At 28.8% G+C, this 17,669-nt stretch overlaps 1 protein-coding gene across 1 annotated transcript in view; it reads right to left on the minus strand.

The window, feature by feature from the left end:
* Positions 1 to 17,308, minus strand: part of LOC107440400 (uncharacterized) — a 60,063-nt gene extending 42,755 nt beyond the window's left edge. Inside the window, exon 1 of the mRNA XM_016053308.5 lies at positions 17,012 to 17,308. Coding sequence (XP_015908794.1) covers positions 17,012 to 17,134 — 123 coding nt within the window. The 5' untranslated portion in view covers positions 17,135 to 17,308. The remainder of the gene's footprint in view (positions 1 to 17,011) is intronic.
* Positions 17,309 to 17,669: the final 361 nt, after the last annotated feature.

The raw sequence follows: 17,669 nt of genomic DNA on the forward strand, positions 1-17,669 counted from the left end.
AAAAATATTACTTAAATATTACTTCAATGTGAAATATTATTATTTTTGCATAAAATGATTGAAATTTTTAAAAATTTTGGCCACAAATAAAGACATAAACAAATACTATATGAAATTATTTAAAGGTTTATGGTTTTAAAGGCAAATGTTACTTATTAAACAATGAATGGTTTTTAAAAATTTTTTAAAAAAAATAGAGTTGTTAAGATAATTTTTTTAGTAAAATGTAAAAGAAAAATATATTTATTAATGAAAAGACATATTTTTAAAGTATATTTAATAACCTTTGTACGAAATATTGTTCTTGGACAAAGTTTAAAAAATTTAAATATTTCTTTGAAAAATTGAAATGCATGAAATTTTTCGAATTTGGTGTAATTCAAAGTGTCCTTATTAATATCTTCTTAGTGTGCTAATAATATCTTCTTAATTTTACAAATACTTTTTAGAAACAATGTGCATAGGTATGGATGTTATATTATTAATTTTAATTGCTTTAGTATTTTGAATTCTTTTCTTTATTTGTGCATAGGTATATTACGTATGCAAAGCCGGCACTAAGAAAAATAATCATCGTTATTTAGTGCATAAAATTAAAAAATGAAATATAATTAATGTACACGTAGAAAAAAATTCTGGTAAAGTTACCGTATAGTGTAGTGATGACATTTTTAATTTAAAAAAAGAACTACATAATTTTACAGAAAATAAAACCGAAATATGTGGTATTCAAAACATTGATTTGGTTCCGTTCATATGGTTACGCTTTACCAAAAGTTCTGGCTTTCAAAATTATAGTTCTTTTTACCACGCATTTAGTAATGTGTGGTAAAACAAAACAGAGAACTGAAAAAACACAAAAACAAAACTGAAAAGTAAATTTAACAAAATAAATTATTTTTATGTCATGCTCTAAGAGAGAGGTTCCCAAATGATGCGTCGCGATGCCTTAGTTCATGGAAAGGTCACAAGGGTTCCGTAAGTTAGGATTTTTATTTTAAACCAGTAAATAAGATTTCAAAACCTGTAAAAGGTTTGTATGCACCTAACAATCCGTTATTAATTTAATTTTAAGGTAATTTTTTTGAAAATAATTCTGTGAAATTGCAACAAAAAAGGAATAGCAAATGCATTTCTTTCCAAAGCACATTGAATAAGTTACTAAAAACCTATGCCATCATTATTTCTCATCAAATTCTGAAATTAGAAATAAAAGAACCAAATTCTAGAGTAACGAAATAATTTTATCTGATAACACTTCTCACAATTTATAACAGTTCTTTTTCCAAAATCATATTTTAGCTTACTTAATCCAATTTTAACTTAAACGGCTGAGACTATTAGACCTAATTTATACGGTAAAAACGTAGCCTCTGCAAACTTGCGAATTTAACTGCCTAACATAAAATCTAACTGTAAGATCTTATTAAATAATTTTAGTCACTAATTTTAAGATTTGATAAAACAATAAAAAAATTTCATCTATGTTAAACCTTTCTGAATTAATTTTTTTCCTTTGTTAGCATATTTACAACTCTTAATGAACTTTTTTTAAAAGTCAGGATTCTGTCAAACAAAGTTCGATCGTTCAGGGTTCCGTAGCTGAAAAAAATTGGGAACCATTGCTCTAAGGTCTCTTGACAAAATTACCAAATTTCACCATATTTAATAAATTATATCTTATGTTATGAAATCATATTTTATTGTTAATTTTCTAAAATCATTATCAAAGCGCTTCGGTAAAATTTACAGTGTTTTGTATTTAAATAGAGCCAGAAACACGTTAAATTTTACAATATTCAGATAGTTTTGACCATATTTTTTTTTAGGGTACAAAAAGGTTAATCAATTGTTTTCTACACAATCTACATTAAAATATGATGTAATGATAACTTACTGTAAGCGATTAAGCAATTTAAAGTCCTATTATAAGCTTAAAAAGAAGTTAAGCAACTGTTTTTGCCAAATGGGTACTTGACCAAAGAATATAGAGGAGAGTCTATATTCTTTGGAGGGGAGTCTATTTCTTTGACTTGATTACTGAGATCAACTTACTTAGACAAGTAGTCAATTTAACAGGTTACGCTCTCTACTATTGAGTACAATAAAATAGCACTATCGTCAAAGAAACCTGTTGTGGTTAGTTCGACTCTAAGATCAGATTCAGAGCTGATGATCATATGCTTTTAGAAGCATTTTCTACGCTGTTATTGCTGGATGAATGTAGAAAAGACAAATTGTATCGATGATTCATGGATTAGAAATAAAACAAACTAACAATTAAAAAATCAAATTAAATAATTAATTAAAAATTAATAAAGTTAAAAAAAGTGCCTTTTGTGAAATAACTATGCAATTATAAAACATTCATTCTATAATAACAAAATAAACACTGTAAATGTATTGCGCTGAGACGATACAGGTTTGAATCTCGTTAATGGTTTTCAAAGATTTAACATCTGATGTGAATATTTCCATTGGTAGACTGATCGGGATTACCGCCATATTCTAATTTTTTTTGTTTTTTGTTTTTTTGAACCACGATTAGAAGTTTAAAGCTAGTTTAACTTTTGTTCGAATCTAAATTTTATATTCTTAAATCTCGGTACAATTTCCAATCACCATTTTTCGCGGCTCAACTTCTACCTTTCGTTCAACGCATTTGTTCTAACATAAGAATCGAAGATAGAAATCACAAATTTTGACCATGCTTTCTTTGTCAGATATAAAGTAAAGCCAAAAAAGTTACGTTTCAATATCTTATAATTATTTCAGAAATTAAAATGTAATTGGCCTAAAATTGCTAGCCAAGTAGCACATTTTTACCAAGATGTTAGTCTTAAATTTAGAACATGATGAACCTTTATAAGATAAGTAGAAAAACTAAGCAAGTCTCAGTTTTGAAAAATATTCATATCGGTATTTGTAAACATCGGGGTTTATCAAGGAAATTACCGAGTGATAAGCGTAATTGGCAGTAATACTAAATAATATTTTTATCAAGTTCGAAGCCTCAAATTAGGTCCACGTTTTCTTTACGAGAGAAATTGAATAACTGAGAAAGCTTCATTTCGATATTTGTAATTATTGGATTTATCAGGGTAATTAGAGAGTATTTATCATAACTAGCAGCTATGCTAAAAATGTTCTTTCCAAGATAGAAGTTTCAAATTTGAACAATGAACTCCTTATCAAATAAAAGAAAAACTAAAAAGTTTCATTTCAATATTTGTAGTTATCGGGGTTAAATAAAGGATTAATTGGAAAATAAAGGTGAGAAACAAAACTAGAAAAACAAAATAGTTGAGAGTGAAACAAAAATAAGGATGGAAAAAAAAAGAACAAGAAAAACCACTGTAGCCGAGAGGGGCAAATCACGGTAAAATGCATTTCTAAGCGCTTCCCCTTTGTTTTACATTATTCGTTGGAAGCCTTTCGTTTCAGATTTCAAATAAATTTTTTTCACTTTCATGTCTGACAAGTTTTGGAAATAAGCGCCATTTTTGAATGTTTGAAAATGTCGACTTTCATTTCCATCTGCATATTCTTCAGGGCCAATGAAGTTTTTTAATCAAGTAATGTCTTACCGTTTCAGTTTCTTGGGGTTATTTACTTAATTCATAAGTTTCTTTTAAATAGTTTTACGATGAACTCCTTTAATGCTGCTCGTCCAATAATTAAAAAGTAAAACTTTTCCTATTATTTCCGTATAAAAAAAAGTTTACAGGTTTAAAAAAAAAAAAAAACTTACTAACCTGATAAAAATAACAACTTTTTCTTTTGTTTAAAGAGTAAATAAATCAAAAAACATGGTAAATGCATATTCTAATCTCTAGTCGCAATCGCAAAATGTATTATGGCGTAATTTTAAATTTTTATTTATATGCTTGCGATAATCCTATGAAAACTTAGATTTCAAAACATTCTTAGAAAATTAAAACCGTCTTCGTATATTTGTTTTTAAGATCCTTTGAAACCTTTATAAATAATAATCATGCTTCCTCAATCAATGAATAATATGAAAATACATTGGAAGATAAAATCATCGCTCAGGAAATGTTTCTTGAAAAATCTGCCAAAAAAATTTAAAATCAAACTAATTCTAAAAGCTTCTAAAATTATTTTTTTCATTGGCCCTCCAAATTAAAGGTACTATATATAATATAAATAGTATTTGAGAGATGTAAGAAAGTGAAGCAGGAAATAAAATAAAAGATTGCGGGAGATGGCATCGGAAAATGACACGTGACATCATCTCTTAAGATGCTTTCATTCCAGAAATGCTATTCATATACTCCAACACGTTCGTCTGTGTAATATGAGAAGGTAGATAAGATATCTTCCTGCATAGAAAGAGAGAGCGCTGACCTTTAACGCATGCCTCTTAACATCTATTGTAATTTCGATCACCTATTTATGAAAATAATTTCATATTTCATTATTTTCATCATCGAATATTTAAATCGCATTCTTCAAACGTTTTTGAAATATCATCGGTTAATTCCCAGTTAAACCTTTGACGCAGAAAATTTATTAAACATATTTTTCAGTATTTTGTATTAATTTAGGCAAAATAAGTGGGGGAAAATATTATATTTAGCATTTAAATAATTTATGGTTAGGAAATACAGTCTGAAACACCGTGCTTTTACTGCGTTAAAGATAAAATCTTCCAAACACGACTCACTTCGAAACAATAATTTTTCAAATTTGCAGTTATTTAAATCTAAGAGAAACAGCTATTCATGATTAAAATTTCTTTAATTTATAAAAACACTTATTGATAAATTTTTGAATATAAATGAAAAAAAAATTCGAACTTCATTTTCTGGATTTTATATTTTAGTATAAATATCATTCCGATAATCTAGCAGATTATTTTAGTAACCATTAGACTGTTTTCTTATTATTAAAAAGTACCAAAATACATATTTGCTTGTAAATAGAGAGTCAGAAAAAATATATATATAAAAGGGACACCGGTGTCCAATTTGAGTCAAAAGGGTTACTTGTATTGAGAATGAATTATGAAATGAAGGGCTCCTAATACCTAGTAATTGATATTTAGAACATCGCTATTATATTTTTTACCTTGATAAGATCTTTAAGATTTTGAATTCATATCTTCCGAATAATTTTAATAATAATGATTATAATATGCTTAAGTGTGATAAATTGAGAATAGTATTTGTATTCATGGCATAATTATTATTTTTTTTTCTATGTTTTGAAACAGAAATATGATTTATTATCAGAAGGTAAAAATTATTAATTAGCAGCTGAATATTCTTTCTTTGCATGGAGATAATTATTAATTATTGTTTCATTTTTATTTTTTTACTATTTAGTTTTTCAACAATAAAACTTTCAATACAGGCAATGTTGCAGATGGTGTTGTAAATGAGAGAAAAGCTAAGAATTAAAATGTCACTTATAATAAAGTTTTTTATTAAAACTTATAAGCATTTTCGTGTCGCATTGGTACACCTTCTTTCGAAATGGTATCAAAAATATCACAAATAATAAAATTTTTATTGAAGCCTATGCGAGTTTTGCTGTTACGTTGGTACTTTTATCATTTGGAAAAAAGGCATTAAAAACATAGCAAATAGTACAAGAAAGATATTAAAACCTATAGGCCCACATTGGTACACCTTAATTAATAGGGCAAATGGCAAAACTAATCCTACCTCCAACCATTTGTCCCACTGATGAAGGTGTACCAATATGACACTGAAAACATGCTATAAAAAGTTTTCTCAAAATTCACCAAAAATTTGTCGAAATAGCTCAGACACAAATGGTATTGTTTCTGATATTCCACCTATTTACTCAGTAATGAGAACTAATTATTATCAAAACAGTATTTATGAATTTTTTAGTCAAAAATCTCAAAAATCACACATCATGTACTCATTTTGAGTAATTTAATAATAAGTGGGCACGGTCTCAATAATGAGTATATGCTGTTTTGAGCTTGTCACCATGCTCAATATTGAGAACAAGGGGTATTCAAATTCGACTATTTTTGTTTTGGAGCTATTTTGACGCATTTTTTGCTCAATTTTGAGAAATCTTTTTTTACAGTGTAGGTTTTAATAAAAATAAAATGACTAATACGTGGTATTTAATCAATGCTAAAGCTATGAATTATTGAAAAGTCATTTTTTCTTTGCTTCGTTCGGAGTAATATTTATATTTATAACCGTCGTTGAACAGCCGACCCAATTTTGGGTTTACGACAACTGATGTTCAACACCGTAGCCTTGTAATTTTGAATTCATTCCAGAAGACAAGGGAACTCCCGGATCAAGTATTGGGAGAAATTTACCATCGCGGAGGACTTTTTTTTATAGAACTTACCTTCATTTGCATTACATGGAGATTAAAACCACGGAAACCTCCCACGGAACCCGTCAGTCTAGTCCCCACTGGGACTAGACTGACGGCAAGGGGACTCTAACCCATTTTCCGTCTATCACTGAGAATATTTTTCGTTAGCACTGTGGTCGGTGCAAGCCGGATGCGGAATTCGTATCGACCAGTGGTTGTTGTGATTCGAACCCGGTTCACCTCATTGGAAGGCGACAGCTCTATCCCCTGAGTCACCATGGCTTCGTTCGGAGCAATATATTTTATATCCGTCGTTGAACAGCCGACCCAATTTTGGATTAACGACTACTAATGTTCAACTCCGTAGCCTTGCTATTTTGAACCAATTCAGAAGACAAGGAAACTCCTGGATCAGTACTCCCAGAGATCTCTTATGGGAACATGGAGGACTTTGCGACTCGACAAATTTAACGTGCATCAGTCACTATTTACTACAGGAGGAGTCCTTGGTAGGCCTGGGATGGAACCCACGAACTCTTGGACATGGGCCCAGTGCCCTACCAACCAGGCTATCCCGGCCTATTTGGAGTAATAGAATATTTTCTTTTTGCTAACATTAAAGAAACACCTATTAAATTGAATAATTAATATTTTTGCGTCGTTTGTGTTCGTTCAGTTCGCTCCTGTTCACTTCGCTAACTGGCCTCCGTGGTTTCTTCTCATTCATCATTGAAGATTGAGGGAAAATAACGGTTTATGTACATTTTCAACGAAAATAACGATTGGACAACCATCTGTAAACATTTTTAGGATTACTAAGTTTTGGCTAATCAATAATATAGAAAATTAGTTAATGCCGAGAGTTATTAAACATTGAGGATGGGTTAAGCTATGAAAAACAGTTCCTGTCCGTGCCCGAATTTGTCTTTTTCCCAGAATCTGTTTTCATTGATATAAACTGTTCTTCCCCTTTTATCTTCAAAATGTTTTTTTTTTCTCTCAAAAACTGATAAAACTGGTCACTTGGTTTATAAAGATATATAATTGTTATAATTTTATGCAAGCACATTTTGTTATTATGTTAATCGTAACGAAATAAGATGATAGCTGGATTTGAAAAATTATATAGTGCACTTGAAAAAAAAAAACTAAATTTAGGAATACAAAATATGCATCACAATAAGAATTAATAAATGAGAAACAGTTTTGTTGATTTTCAAACGCTAATCATACAACAGTTCACATTGTAAACAGTTTTTTTTATCACTCTTGAGTTTTGATGTCTTTAAAAATTTCGATATATATACATATTAAGTTGTATATCTGAGAACACCTGCTGATCTCTCTCTTATTTTTTATTTACCAATTTTTTGTTATTTTTGACATCAAGAATTTTTGCACATAGAATTTGAGAAAGTTTTGCTACAATAATGGATAAATAACTATTATTAAAAAAAATTGCATTAAAAGGACATAAAATTGCAATAACTTTCAATGAAAGGAATTTCGAAAAAAAAGCTTATTATTTAAAATGGTCCTATCATCAAGTCAAATTTCAGCTCTGTAGTTGCATTTCAGTGAACCGCAGATCAAGCAACATGAGTTTTTTTATTTTACAAATTTAACAGTAGTTCTTGAACGAATAATCAAACCGTATTTTTTTCATTTCATCGAGTTCCTTGTACATTTTTCTACATACCTTGGTAATTTTAAGCTTCTAAGTCTCTTAGAGTTTCAGCCGTAAAGCAAGGTTGAAAAATAGTGAGAAAATAAATCGTTTCAATATTAAGGTTGGAGAAAACAGTTTTCTTTTTCTTAATTTAAAAAATATTTTTATTTTTGCTAGTTTAAAATATTATTTTGTATTTGCTTTTATCGATTTTTTTTAAATGTATTACAAGCCATTTTTAGTACCTATCAATTGTGTCTTCACAAGTTTCTTTTTTAAATTTTTTTTCTATCGCACGGAAATATATTTTGTTTCAAATTCCGATAGTTAAAAAATAAACGGATAACAAAAAAATAATTGTTCGGATTTTTGTGAATGCTGTTTTAAGTTGTGTTGCTTGCGAAAAAGAAATTTAACATACTGCAAATGTGGCAAGATCATTTTTGAAAAGTGAAGATCAAGGAGGGGGTGTGTGTGAAAGCGTATGTCCATGAATACTGATTTTGGGAAATAACGAATTTCATGGTTTGGGATTTTTCAAGAACAAGCATTCGATTAAAATAGTAAAAATAAAAGTACACGCGAATTTTCAATTTTTCAGGTTGAAAAAAAAAATAAAATTCGAAAACTTTCTTCGCTCTTTTTGTCTATGCGTGGACGGGTACCTTTTTTTCCCAGCTCGGCCAATCTTTACTTTGTAATAATGCAACGCCACTTCGCAATAAGCGAGTTCAACTTTACGAACACATCTAAGTCCTACAGTCGTACGCATCTATTCAAAACACGTTTGATGACAATTAAAAGTCTTATACTACGAACACATCTAAGTCAAAGTTCAACTTGACGAACATTCGAAGCCTTATATTTTTGTGCAGCAAAAACTATTTAACTGAGAAACTTAAAAATACGATGGTGGTTAGAAAAATGTAGAGGGAGTACGATGGAATTAAAAAATAATTAAGATTCGAGAATTATCAACTGTTAAACTCATCAGAGAAAGAAAACTTAACCTTTCTCACTAAATTCGCACTGCTGGCTCAGCCTTCCGTGACACCCTATGTGGGCACGCCTGCCATAATTAAAAATATATATAAGTAAGTGGTTATTAATGTATACCGTTCTGAATATATAAACCATGTTGAACAAATACTACAAAAGATAAACAGAGAGTTTTGAGGATGTTTGGCTACTATATTGCTCAAACCTGACATAAAACATCCTTACTTCGTGACAAGTTAAAAGAAATATTTGGCAACACCCAAGAGTGCAGTTTTTTTTTCTAGTGGGGAAAAAAATCCTATCAAAAGAGCTTTTTCTACGGTGAGCATTTCGTAACTAATAGGGAAAAAAATAATGGCAATTTTTCAAGGATTCTCCCCCTCCCCCATAAATATATATTGTGTTGAGAGTCATTCTACTCTCGACTCCCTCATTAATTTTGGAGAAAAGAAGTATTTATAAAAAGTTACCCGGAAACTGAATTGCTTTAATAGCTTCTATTAATTTTAAATAATAATAAGTTGAATTGCAGAAATTTCTCATTCCGAAGCAATTGAATGTTATTTGAAGTAAACTTCTGTTACAGCTTTTAAAATAGGCGATTTCCACAACATTTTCTTTAGATAATTTAATAAATTTAAAAAATGGCAACACTCAAAGCACAATCCAATTTATATAAGTTCTCCATTTCCATGGCGACTGAAAGAAATAATGAAAATATTTCCAAGGGCGGGATTAACAAGTAATTTTTGAAATTTTTTCTTGACAACTTCTCCAGAAAATTCACATTATTTTCTATCAATAATTCAGTGTACAAAATGGATACCCAAGTTTCACGAAATTTCCTTCGTTTTTGACGAAACTGTTTCTTGGTATAAGCCTCGAGCAAATATTTCGTCAAAGTGGGGAAGTCACTTTTTCAGGGAAACAAATTTCCTCACTAGTAACGAAATATTTCGTCCTTCTATTTTTTTTCCAAAAAAGAAAACTCGTCGAGACAAATAGAACAGAGAGCTAAATTTGAACAGTACCTGAGAAGGGATTAGAATCCGGGATTTTTTGGATCCGGTACCTTGACCACTATAAAGACTATTCGACTTAATTCGGCACTTTATTTCTGATCGTCAAGTTTTCATAATTTCGTCATTCTAGCTAACTATCTCCCACTATTCAGTTGAGGTTTCGAGTTGAGGTTTCGAGTTGAGGAAACATTTTCGTCGAATATTTAAGAATTCCCATTTAGTCACAAATCACTTGATTTCGTTACGAAATAATTCTCAAAATTAACGAAATATAGCTCAAAGATTGCTAAATCGTCAAAAGTATGAGTTTTATTTCTGAGAGATTGTGATAATACATTTTCGTATGATACCGGAAAAGTATAAAAGCTGAGTCGAACAAATGATAATGACCTTATAACAACATTGGCCATCTTGCGTAGCCTAATAAAAATAATTTAAGAGTGCTTATCTTTAAGATTATCTAATGAAAATAATATATCACTGCAAAGCATTTTGAATTTGCAATTGAATCTTTTAATTGAATTCACTACTATAACACAACTGGAGACTTACTGTAAGGGAAAGCTTTTACGGGAAAAACGAAACATGGCTTTTCCTACAAATCGTATGAAGCTAGACAATTTGTAAAGATTATTATTGACTGAAATTTGATTTTTCAGCTGGATAACGCCGCCATTCATGTTGGAAATCTTCAGGCAGATGTTTTTAGATGATAAGGTGCATGTCATAAAATGGCCTGTCCTTTTCCTTGATTTAAACGGCATAAAAACGTTTGAGGATATCCTCAGTAATTCTGATATATATGTAAATGGCAGAGAGCTAGGAGCTTTCTTGAGCAATATTAAATACTCAATATGTTCCATAGTTTTTCTAGGCATGATATTTAATGTCTAGACATTCGATATAATTTCAAAAATAAATCAGTAAAGAAAAAACTTGAGAGAATTAAAATGACTTTTGCAGAATTCTTAGATAATATGTGAAACATTGATTATTTCATATTTCGTCATTTTATTCTAGATATTTTCTAGCATTTTACTTCAATAATACTTTTATTGTATATACTTCATCAATATTGATTTTATATCCATATATCAAGTCTAGGTAGTATTCTAAGGAATGCCCGAATTCTTTACTTCACTAGTACCCTTAAAATATGTACAACAATCAGTCAATTTTTTTTAAATTTTAAAATGCACGATCAATGTGCAGATTTATAAAGTTTGGGTTACATGTCTGTATAATATATTTTGAATCAAGCGAAACATGAGATAAACAAAACTATCAACTCTATCAGACTATAAAAAGTAGGCAAATCGATTATAAGTTCCATAAATAAATTGTAATCCTTTGGAGATATTATGTTTTTCAATTCTATCCAGTTTGTTGGAAGCAAAACCTTAATCGAAGAACGTTGTGGCCAAAACAAAGGAATAGATCGCGTTCTCAGCTGACGTTTGTGGATCCGTGGCAGTTTTCCTCTTCTAAAAATAGAGCCGAGCCGGATCAAATAACTTGTTGGAGATCAAAACACGACACACGTACGGCAGACCACGCGAAGATGAGTGATTCCCCAAATCGTCCCTCACGTATTAAAAAGAAAATGCGTGAAGGACATTTCTAACGAATGGTTAATTATTTTAAAAACGATGAAGAAAATATTTTATCCCCATTTAAGGAAATATGAGAATTATTTTCATCTCTAATGCGACTGAAGTATAACAATAATATGTTATAATAAATAAGATAGAACATATTTTGATAAATTGATTTGCATCGGATATTTCGATCACATAAGTTTGAAACATAACAAATCATAATTTAAAGTAAATTTATAGTTTTATATTGAATTGATTGCATGGCAAAAAAGAATCCGATAATTCTATATGATATTCTATCTCCTACTTATTGTCACACATTAAGGATAATGGTAGTTACTAATTAATTATAGGTAGTCATTAACACAAAATGGGGGGGGGGGAATGAATTTAAGAATCAGTAAAGCCAATAGTTTAGCTGTGAAGAGCTGTCATAAAGTTGAGTATATTAGTTTGATTTTCATATCTATATTTCTCACTATATAATTGCGTGAATCAAAAGAATTATAAAACTTGTTTACCTTTATGTAAGTACATCGTCCTGCAGAATATAATGTTAAGCAATTACAATAGTATCTATTACTCAATATAATAATGATATTTTTATATAAATGTAAAATTTTGCATCATAATATAAATTATGCCATTTTATAGGATAAGTTAAAAATTTGAAAAGAAGAGAGAGAATACACTAAAATATTTATAAGGAAAATTCCACAAATGATGCCAAGCTTAGTAGGATGAGAGAGGGTTTATGAAATTTTGTCAGTTAGTGACAAAGGTAAAGGAAGAATTTAAACGAAGTGTGATGTTACACACTTTGGTGTGTTTTCACACATATGTGTGATATCACACATATTCTAAACATATAAAATAAGCAAATTAAATACTTTTTTTATCATGTTTGTTTTTATCTTTATTTCGGCTTTTTTCATCGAAATAAGTACACATCTAATTATTGTTAAGCTTACAAATCTCATTAAAACACACATATTTAAATTTTAAAAATGAAATATAATCAGAAACTGATGATTCGTAATCTGATGATTACGAATTAATTTATACTTCATTATTCGTATGCCATCGAGTAAAAGATTATACTATTAACTATTTATCAAACTACTATTAACTATTCATTTAACTATTCATCAATATTTATGAAGGATTGCTTTGCCATTTAACTTTTTATCAATACTTATGAGGGATTATTCTATTACTTAACCTTTTATAAATATTTATAAGGGATTATTCTGCTGTTTAACTTTTTACCAGTATTTATGAAGAATTATGATGCCATTCAATTTAAAAATAAAATTTGAGAAATAAACAGAAACATATCATATGTTTTTTAAAAATCAATTATTTGTTTCTGTAATTTAATGTGACAAGTACAGTGAAGTGAGATAAAAGGTTCAATGATATTGAAAAAAAAATCAAGTATGAACGACCTCTAAGAATCTTCATCCATTCCATTTCTTCAAGTTACTTACACTTAAATATTGACTTGCTAAGGAATTCATAAAACTTTTTTTAGTATTATAATTGTTAAATATTATATATTTAGAAAATTAAATTAATTGAAAAAGAATTAAACGTTGCGTGAATAGTTTCTTTACGTCTTACATTATTTAATTTTGATGATTACGAATTAGTTTCTACCTCATTATTCGTATGTCATCGAGTGAGGGATTATTCTGCCATTTAACTTTTTAGTGAGTTAAATATAGCATCTGTACCTGGGCCAAAGTAAGTTGATTCTTTACACCTAAATACTGCAATCCAGATGTTATTATAAAAAATAGATATATTTGTTTCAAAAAACGTTAAATTTGTAACAGTGTGGCAACGTTTTGTACAAACATTGATTTTTAGAACTTGTTAGCAATGAATATTTCTTTCGATTTGCTTTTTAATTTAGAAATTACGCGATGTTTTTAGTAAAAATATGATATTTTAGTTAATGCATAGAACTGAAATAAAATAAAAATTTCAATAAATCCGTTTTTTAAATTGAAAAGGAGAAAATAAATTATATTTTTGCTAGATCTAAAACGGAAAACTTAAGGTACGCCATTTTTAAAGGACGTGGGGGATTCTTCCGTTGTGAAAGTAAAAAAAAAATCAAATAAAAGTCGAAAATAATTCTCTAAATAAGCAGGACAAACTATTCTTTAAACAAAATCTCACTAAAAAATAGAATTAAAAAAAGAAGTTTTGATATAAATAATATCGATAAAAATCACTGAAAAACTTTGAGATCGTGGGATTCGAGTTAAATATGAAAACAAATGGGCTTGCATTCCTAGTCAAAGTTTGAAGTTAATAAACGGAATCCCATACTATCACTGTATTTATTTCCCCATTGCATAAAAAATATGTAAGTAAAATTGCTGAAAAACCAACTATTTAGAAAATATAAATAAAAATAATAATGAAAAAATTTAATATAATGCATTAATCTACCATACATTGAAAAAGTTGATAAGGGAAATGTTCAACAGGAACAAATTCGGAAAAGCAATATATCATTTCTGTTGACAATTTAATTTGAATAATTTCAATTGGTATGTAAATGTTTTCCAAAGACAAATAAAGCTGCTTTTGTGAACTTAAAATTTTTTTTTCTAAAAAAAAGGAAATAAATGAAAGAAAGAAAGTAGTAAGTTTTATTCGTAATTATTTTTTTTAAAAGTTATTTTTCTTTGGACACAACAGAATTCGAACATTACTGAAAGTTTCCGAATTAAGGCCTGGCCGACGATGGCTTAGTATCTTAACATCAACAGGCTGGACGAAGGCCTATCTGTGGAAGGCCTACCTTATGACTGATACAATGCCTTAAATTGTTTATTAATTGCCTCCAGACCCCATTCAGGATAACATTAAACATATTTAATTGTGCACAAGTGATCCAAGCTGTATAATATAACAATCCGTGCATAGCAATATTAATGTGGCTAATATTAATATTACAATATTAGCTACATTAGTATTACAATGTATAATATTATTACAAATGTAATGTATAATATTATAATATTATAATAATATAATGTATAATATTATTACAAATACAAAAGAAAAATTATACTTTATCTTTTAAACAATACTACAGAAATTCATGATTCGCCGTAATTGAAATTTTTGTCAACACAAGCTAGAGAGCTGATAAAAAAATATTCCCATTGGTTGGTAGATTAAGAGTTCGCGGTTCGTCGCCTCTGTACTAAATTAGAAAGCGATTGGATACTTTTAAATCCAGATGTTTGACCATGTTTAATAATGTTACCTTGTCTTTTGAGTTCGATACAAAACTTCAAGAAAAACTCTTAATTTATATTTTTGGGGGAAAAAAGTTTCGAAATTTCCTTCAAATACAAAATAAAATTCGCTTTTGAATTAATTTCTGATTCACAAGAAGAATAGAAGACGAATGCGATGAAATCATGGTTAGAGATTTCCATTATTGCAAAATTTTCTTTAATCACTAAATTCAATTTCTAGAATTCAAGATGCAGAAAAATTATTTGAATTGAAATCAACTAATTTTCAATTGAATTGCTATCAATTAATTTTCAAAAAAATAATAATTCATAAGCATTAAAATAAACTTCTAGCGGTCAATTAAACTTATTCATTGCATTAACAGCATTACTTTTCGTGTTTAATATATGCATTACAAAAGGAACCTTACTAAATTAAAACCCTGGATACTTAGACATCTAGGTAATTTAGAGGTAATTTAGGGCTTTATGCAAGTTCGGTGATGTGCATGAATACAACATACCTTTTTTTAAAATGTTTCTTTATGTTAAATGGCAGAAGATTATTTTGAATTATATCATAATTTTTATTTTATCTAAAAATAAAATTATTTAATGTTTAGAAATGAATGCAAGTGTATACCATAATTTTATAAACATTTTAAAAAATGAACCAAATAAATAAAAATAAATTATTTTTAAATATACACTACAAGAAGGAAAAAAAATTCTACTAAAGTTACTGTACTGTATAATGATATTTCTGGTTAAAAAAACATGATTTTAGTTAATTGTAATCAAAATATATGGTATTTAAACCATTAATTTGGTAGTTTTCCAGTATATATAGTAACGGTTTCCCGGAAAATTTTGGTTTTCAAAATTATAGTTCTTATTACGACACATTTAGTAAAAAATACAACACTGAAAATTAAATGTAACTGAATAAATGGTTTTTATGCCATGCTCTGAGGTATCATGATAAAACTATTAAATCTTATCACATTTACCAAGTTTCATCACATATTATAAAACCATATTTTATTGTTAATTTTACCAAAAGTAAATCCAAAGTGCTTCGGTAAACATTACCGTACCTTTTGGTGCTAGGTAAAGTTTAAGTTATTCTGGTATTTTTTATTACACTTTTTTTCCTCAGTATTTATATCAAAATATAAATGAAGAAAAGGTAAAGTATATACCAAATAAGTAAAGTGTTAAAATTTCATGTAATAAAAAAGTGTATTAAAAGACAGTATGTATTGAAAAAAATTGAAACATTTAATTTATACGCCATTAAGTTTATTTAACAATTGAATACAATTTGGTTATTTAATATTTGATAAGTTCAAAATAGAAAATATTATGGAATATCTAAATTTGTTTTTATCCAATATTACTTAACTCTACTCCATTTATTTTTAATTTATAACGAATTTTACATTCTTAACTCTTAATTAAAAGATAAAAATAATTTTTAAACACTCATAAAATTCTTCGCTCTGAACTTTTGAATTGTTCTTATAACTTTTTACAATAATATAAAATCATTCAAATGTGTTCATTAATTTTTTAAAAAAGCGAAACGAAATAATAATAAAATGATAAGAACTTGAACATAAAATGAATAAGAGTAGTGGTAGCAAAATACAGCTTTAAAATTAAATCCAATTTTTTAAAAAACACGCTTAATGTTCTAAATTAATTAGTAATATTTTTGCTCTTTTTATTTGCGTTCGCAAAGAGCTGTGAAAAGTATTATACCGCATGTTTGAATCAATTTGACAAAAATAAACTTACCTTTTTAAAAAATTAGTTTAGAAAATTCAAAGATGTTTGTTAATTATTTAAAAAATAGAAACAAACTAGTAATAAAATTATAAAAAATTGAAGATGAAATAAATAAAATAGGCGGAATAAAAATAAGATCAATTTTTTTTTTAAAGGAACACTTTTAATGCTCCGAGTTAACTAAATTTTTTCACCCCTTTTGTTATTTTTAGGAACCCTTTCGCAAAGAAATGCGAAAGGGTTCCTAAACCTATGCCGAGTGTTTGAATCAATTTAAAAAGAATTAATTTATCTACAGCCCTTCTACAAAATTTAAAAAAAAACTTCACACCTTACCTTGATATCCGAATCGGGTTCTGTTTTCATTCGATTCGAATCCTCATCATCATGATCTACATCATAAGTCCGGTTTCGATGCCGGCCACTATCCGGTGATCCCCCGGCGACCGCAGCACTCATATCTCGCCAAAGCGATTCCTCAGATTCACGCGATACGTGTTATCAAACACCGGTCCTGAAAAACTAATCCAACTGAAGATACGCGCGACCGACTCCTGGAGATGTTGAGGAGCAACTGGAATTGGAGGGAAATAGAGGAGGATGTGCTGGAAGAAGAAGCTTCTCTGAAAGACCACAAGGGATCAGGAATCAGGTTTCATCTTCAGCATCTCTTCTTTCTTTTTGTGATTGCCGACGAATCTCGAGTTATATGACCGTTTCGTGTGTGCAGTGCAGAAAATGTTCTTTTTTATTCCAGAGAATGGTTTACCCATGTCCTGGAAGTGGAAAAGGTAAACAAAGTATTTTTGGGATCGAGTTCACGAAATGAAGATGAAAGATATCTTTTTTCCTTTGCGTTAATTTTAGTTCCAAGAAGCGAAATACCAAAAAAAAAAGAGGCCCCCAGATTCATGAAATGAATAGAAATCAGTTTCAATCTTTGAGCAAATCGGATACAAAACAAAAGACTGTTAATTTAGGAAAATGCATATCT

Source organism: Parasteatoda tepidariorum, chromosome 1 (assembly GCF_982258835.1).
Source record: "Parasteatoda tepidariorum strain Cologne lab strain chromosome 1, Ptep-v5.0, whole genome shotgun sequence".
NCBI classification, from domain to species: Eukaryota; Metazoa; Arthropoda; class Arachnida; order Araneae; family Theridiidae; genus Parasteatoda; species Parasteatoda tepidariorum.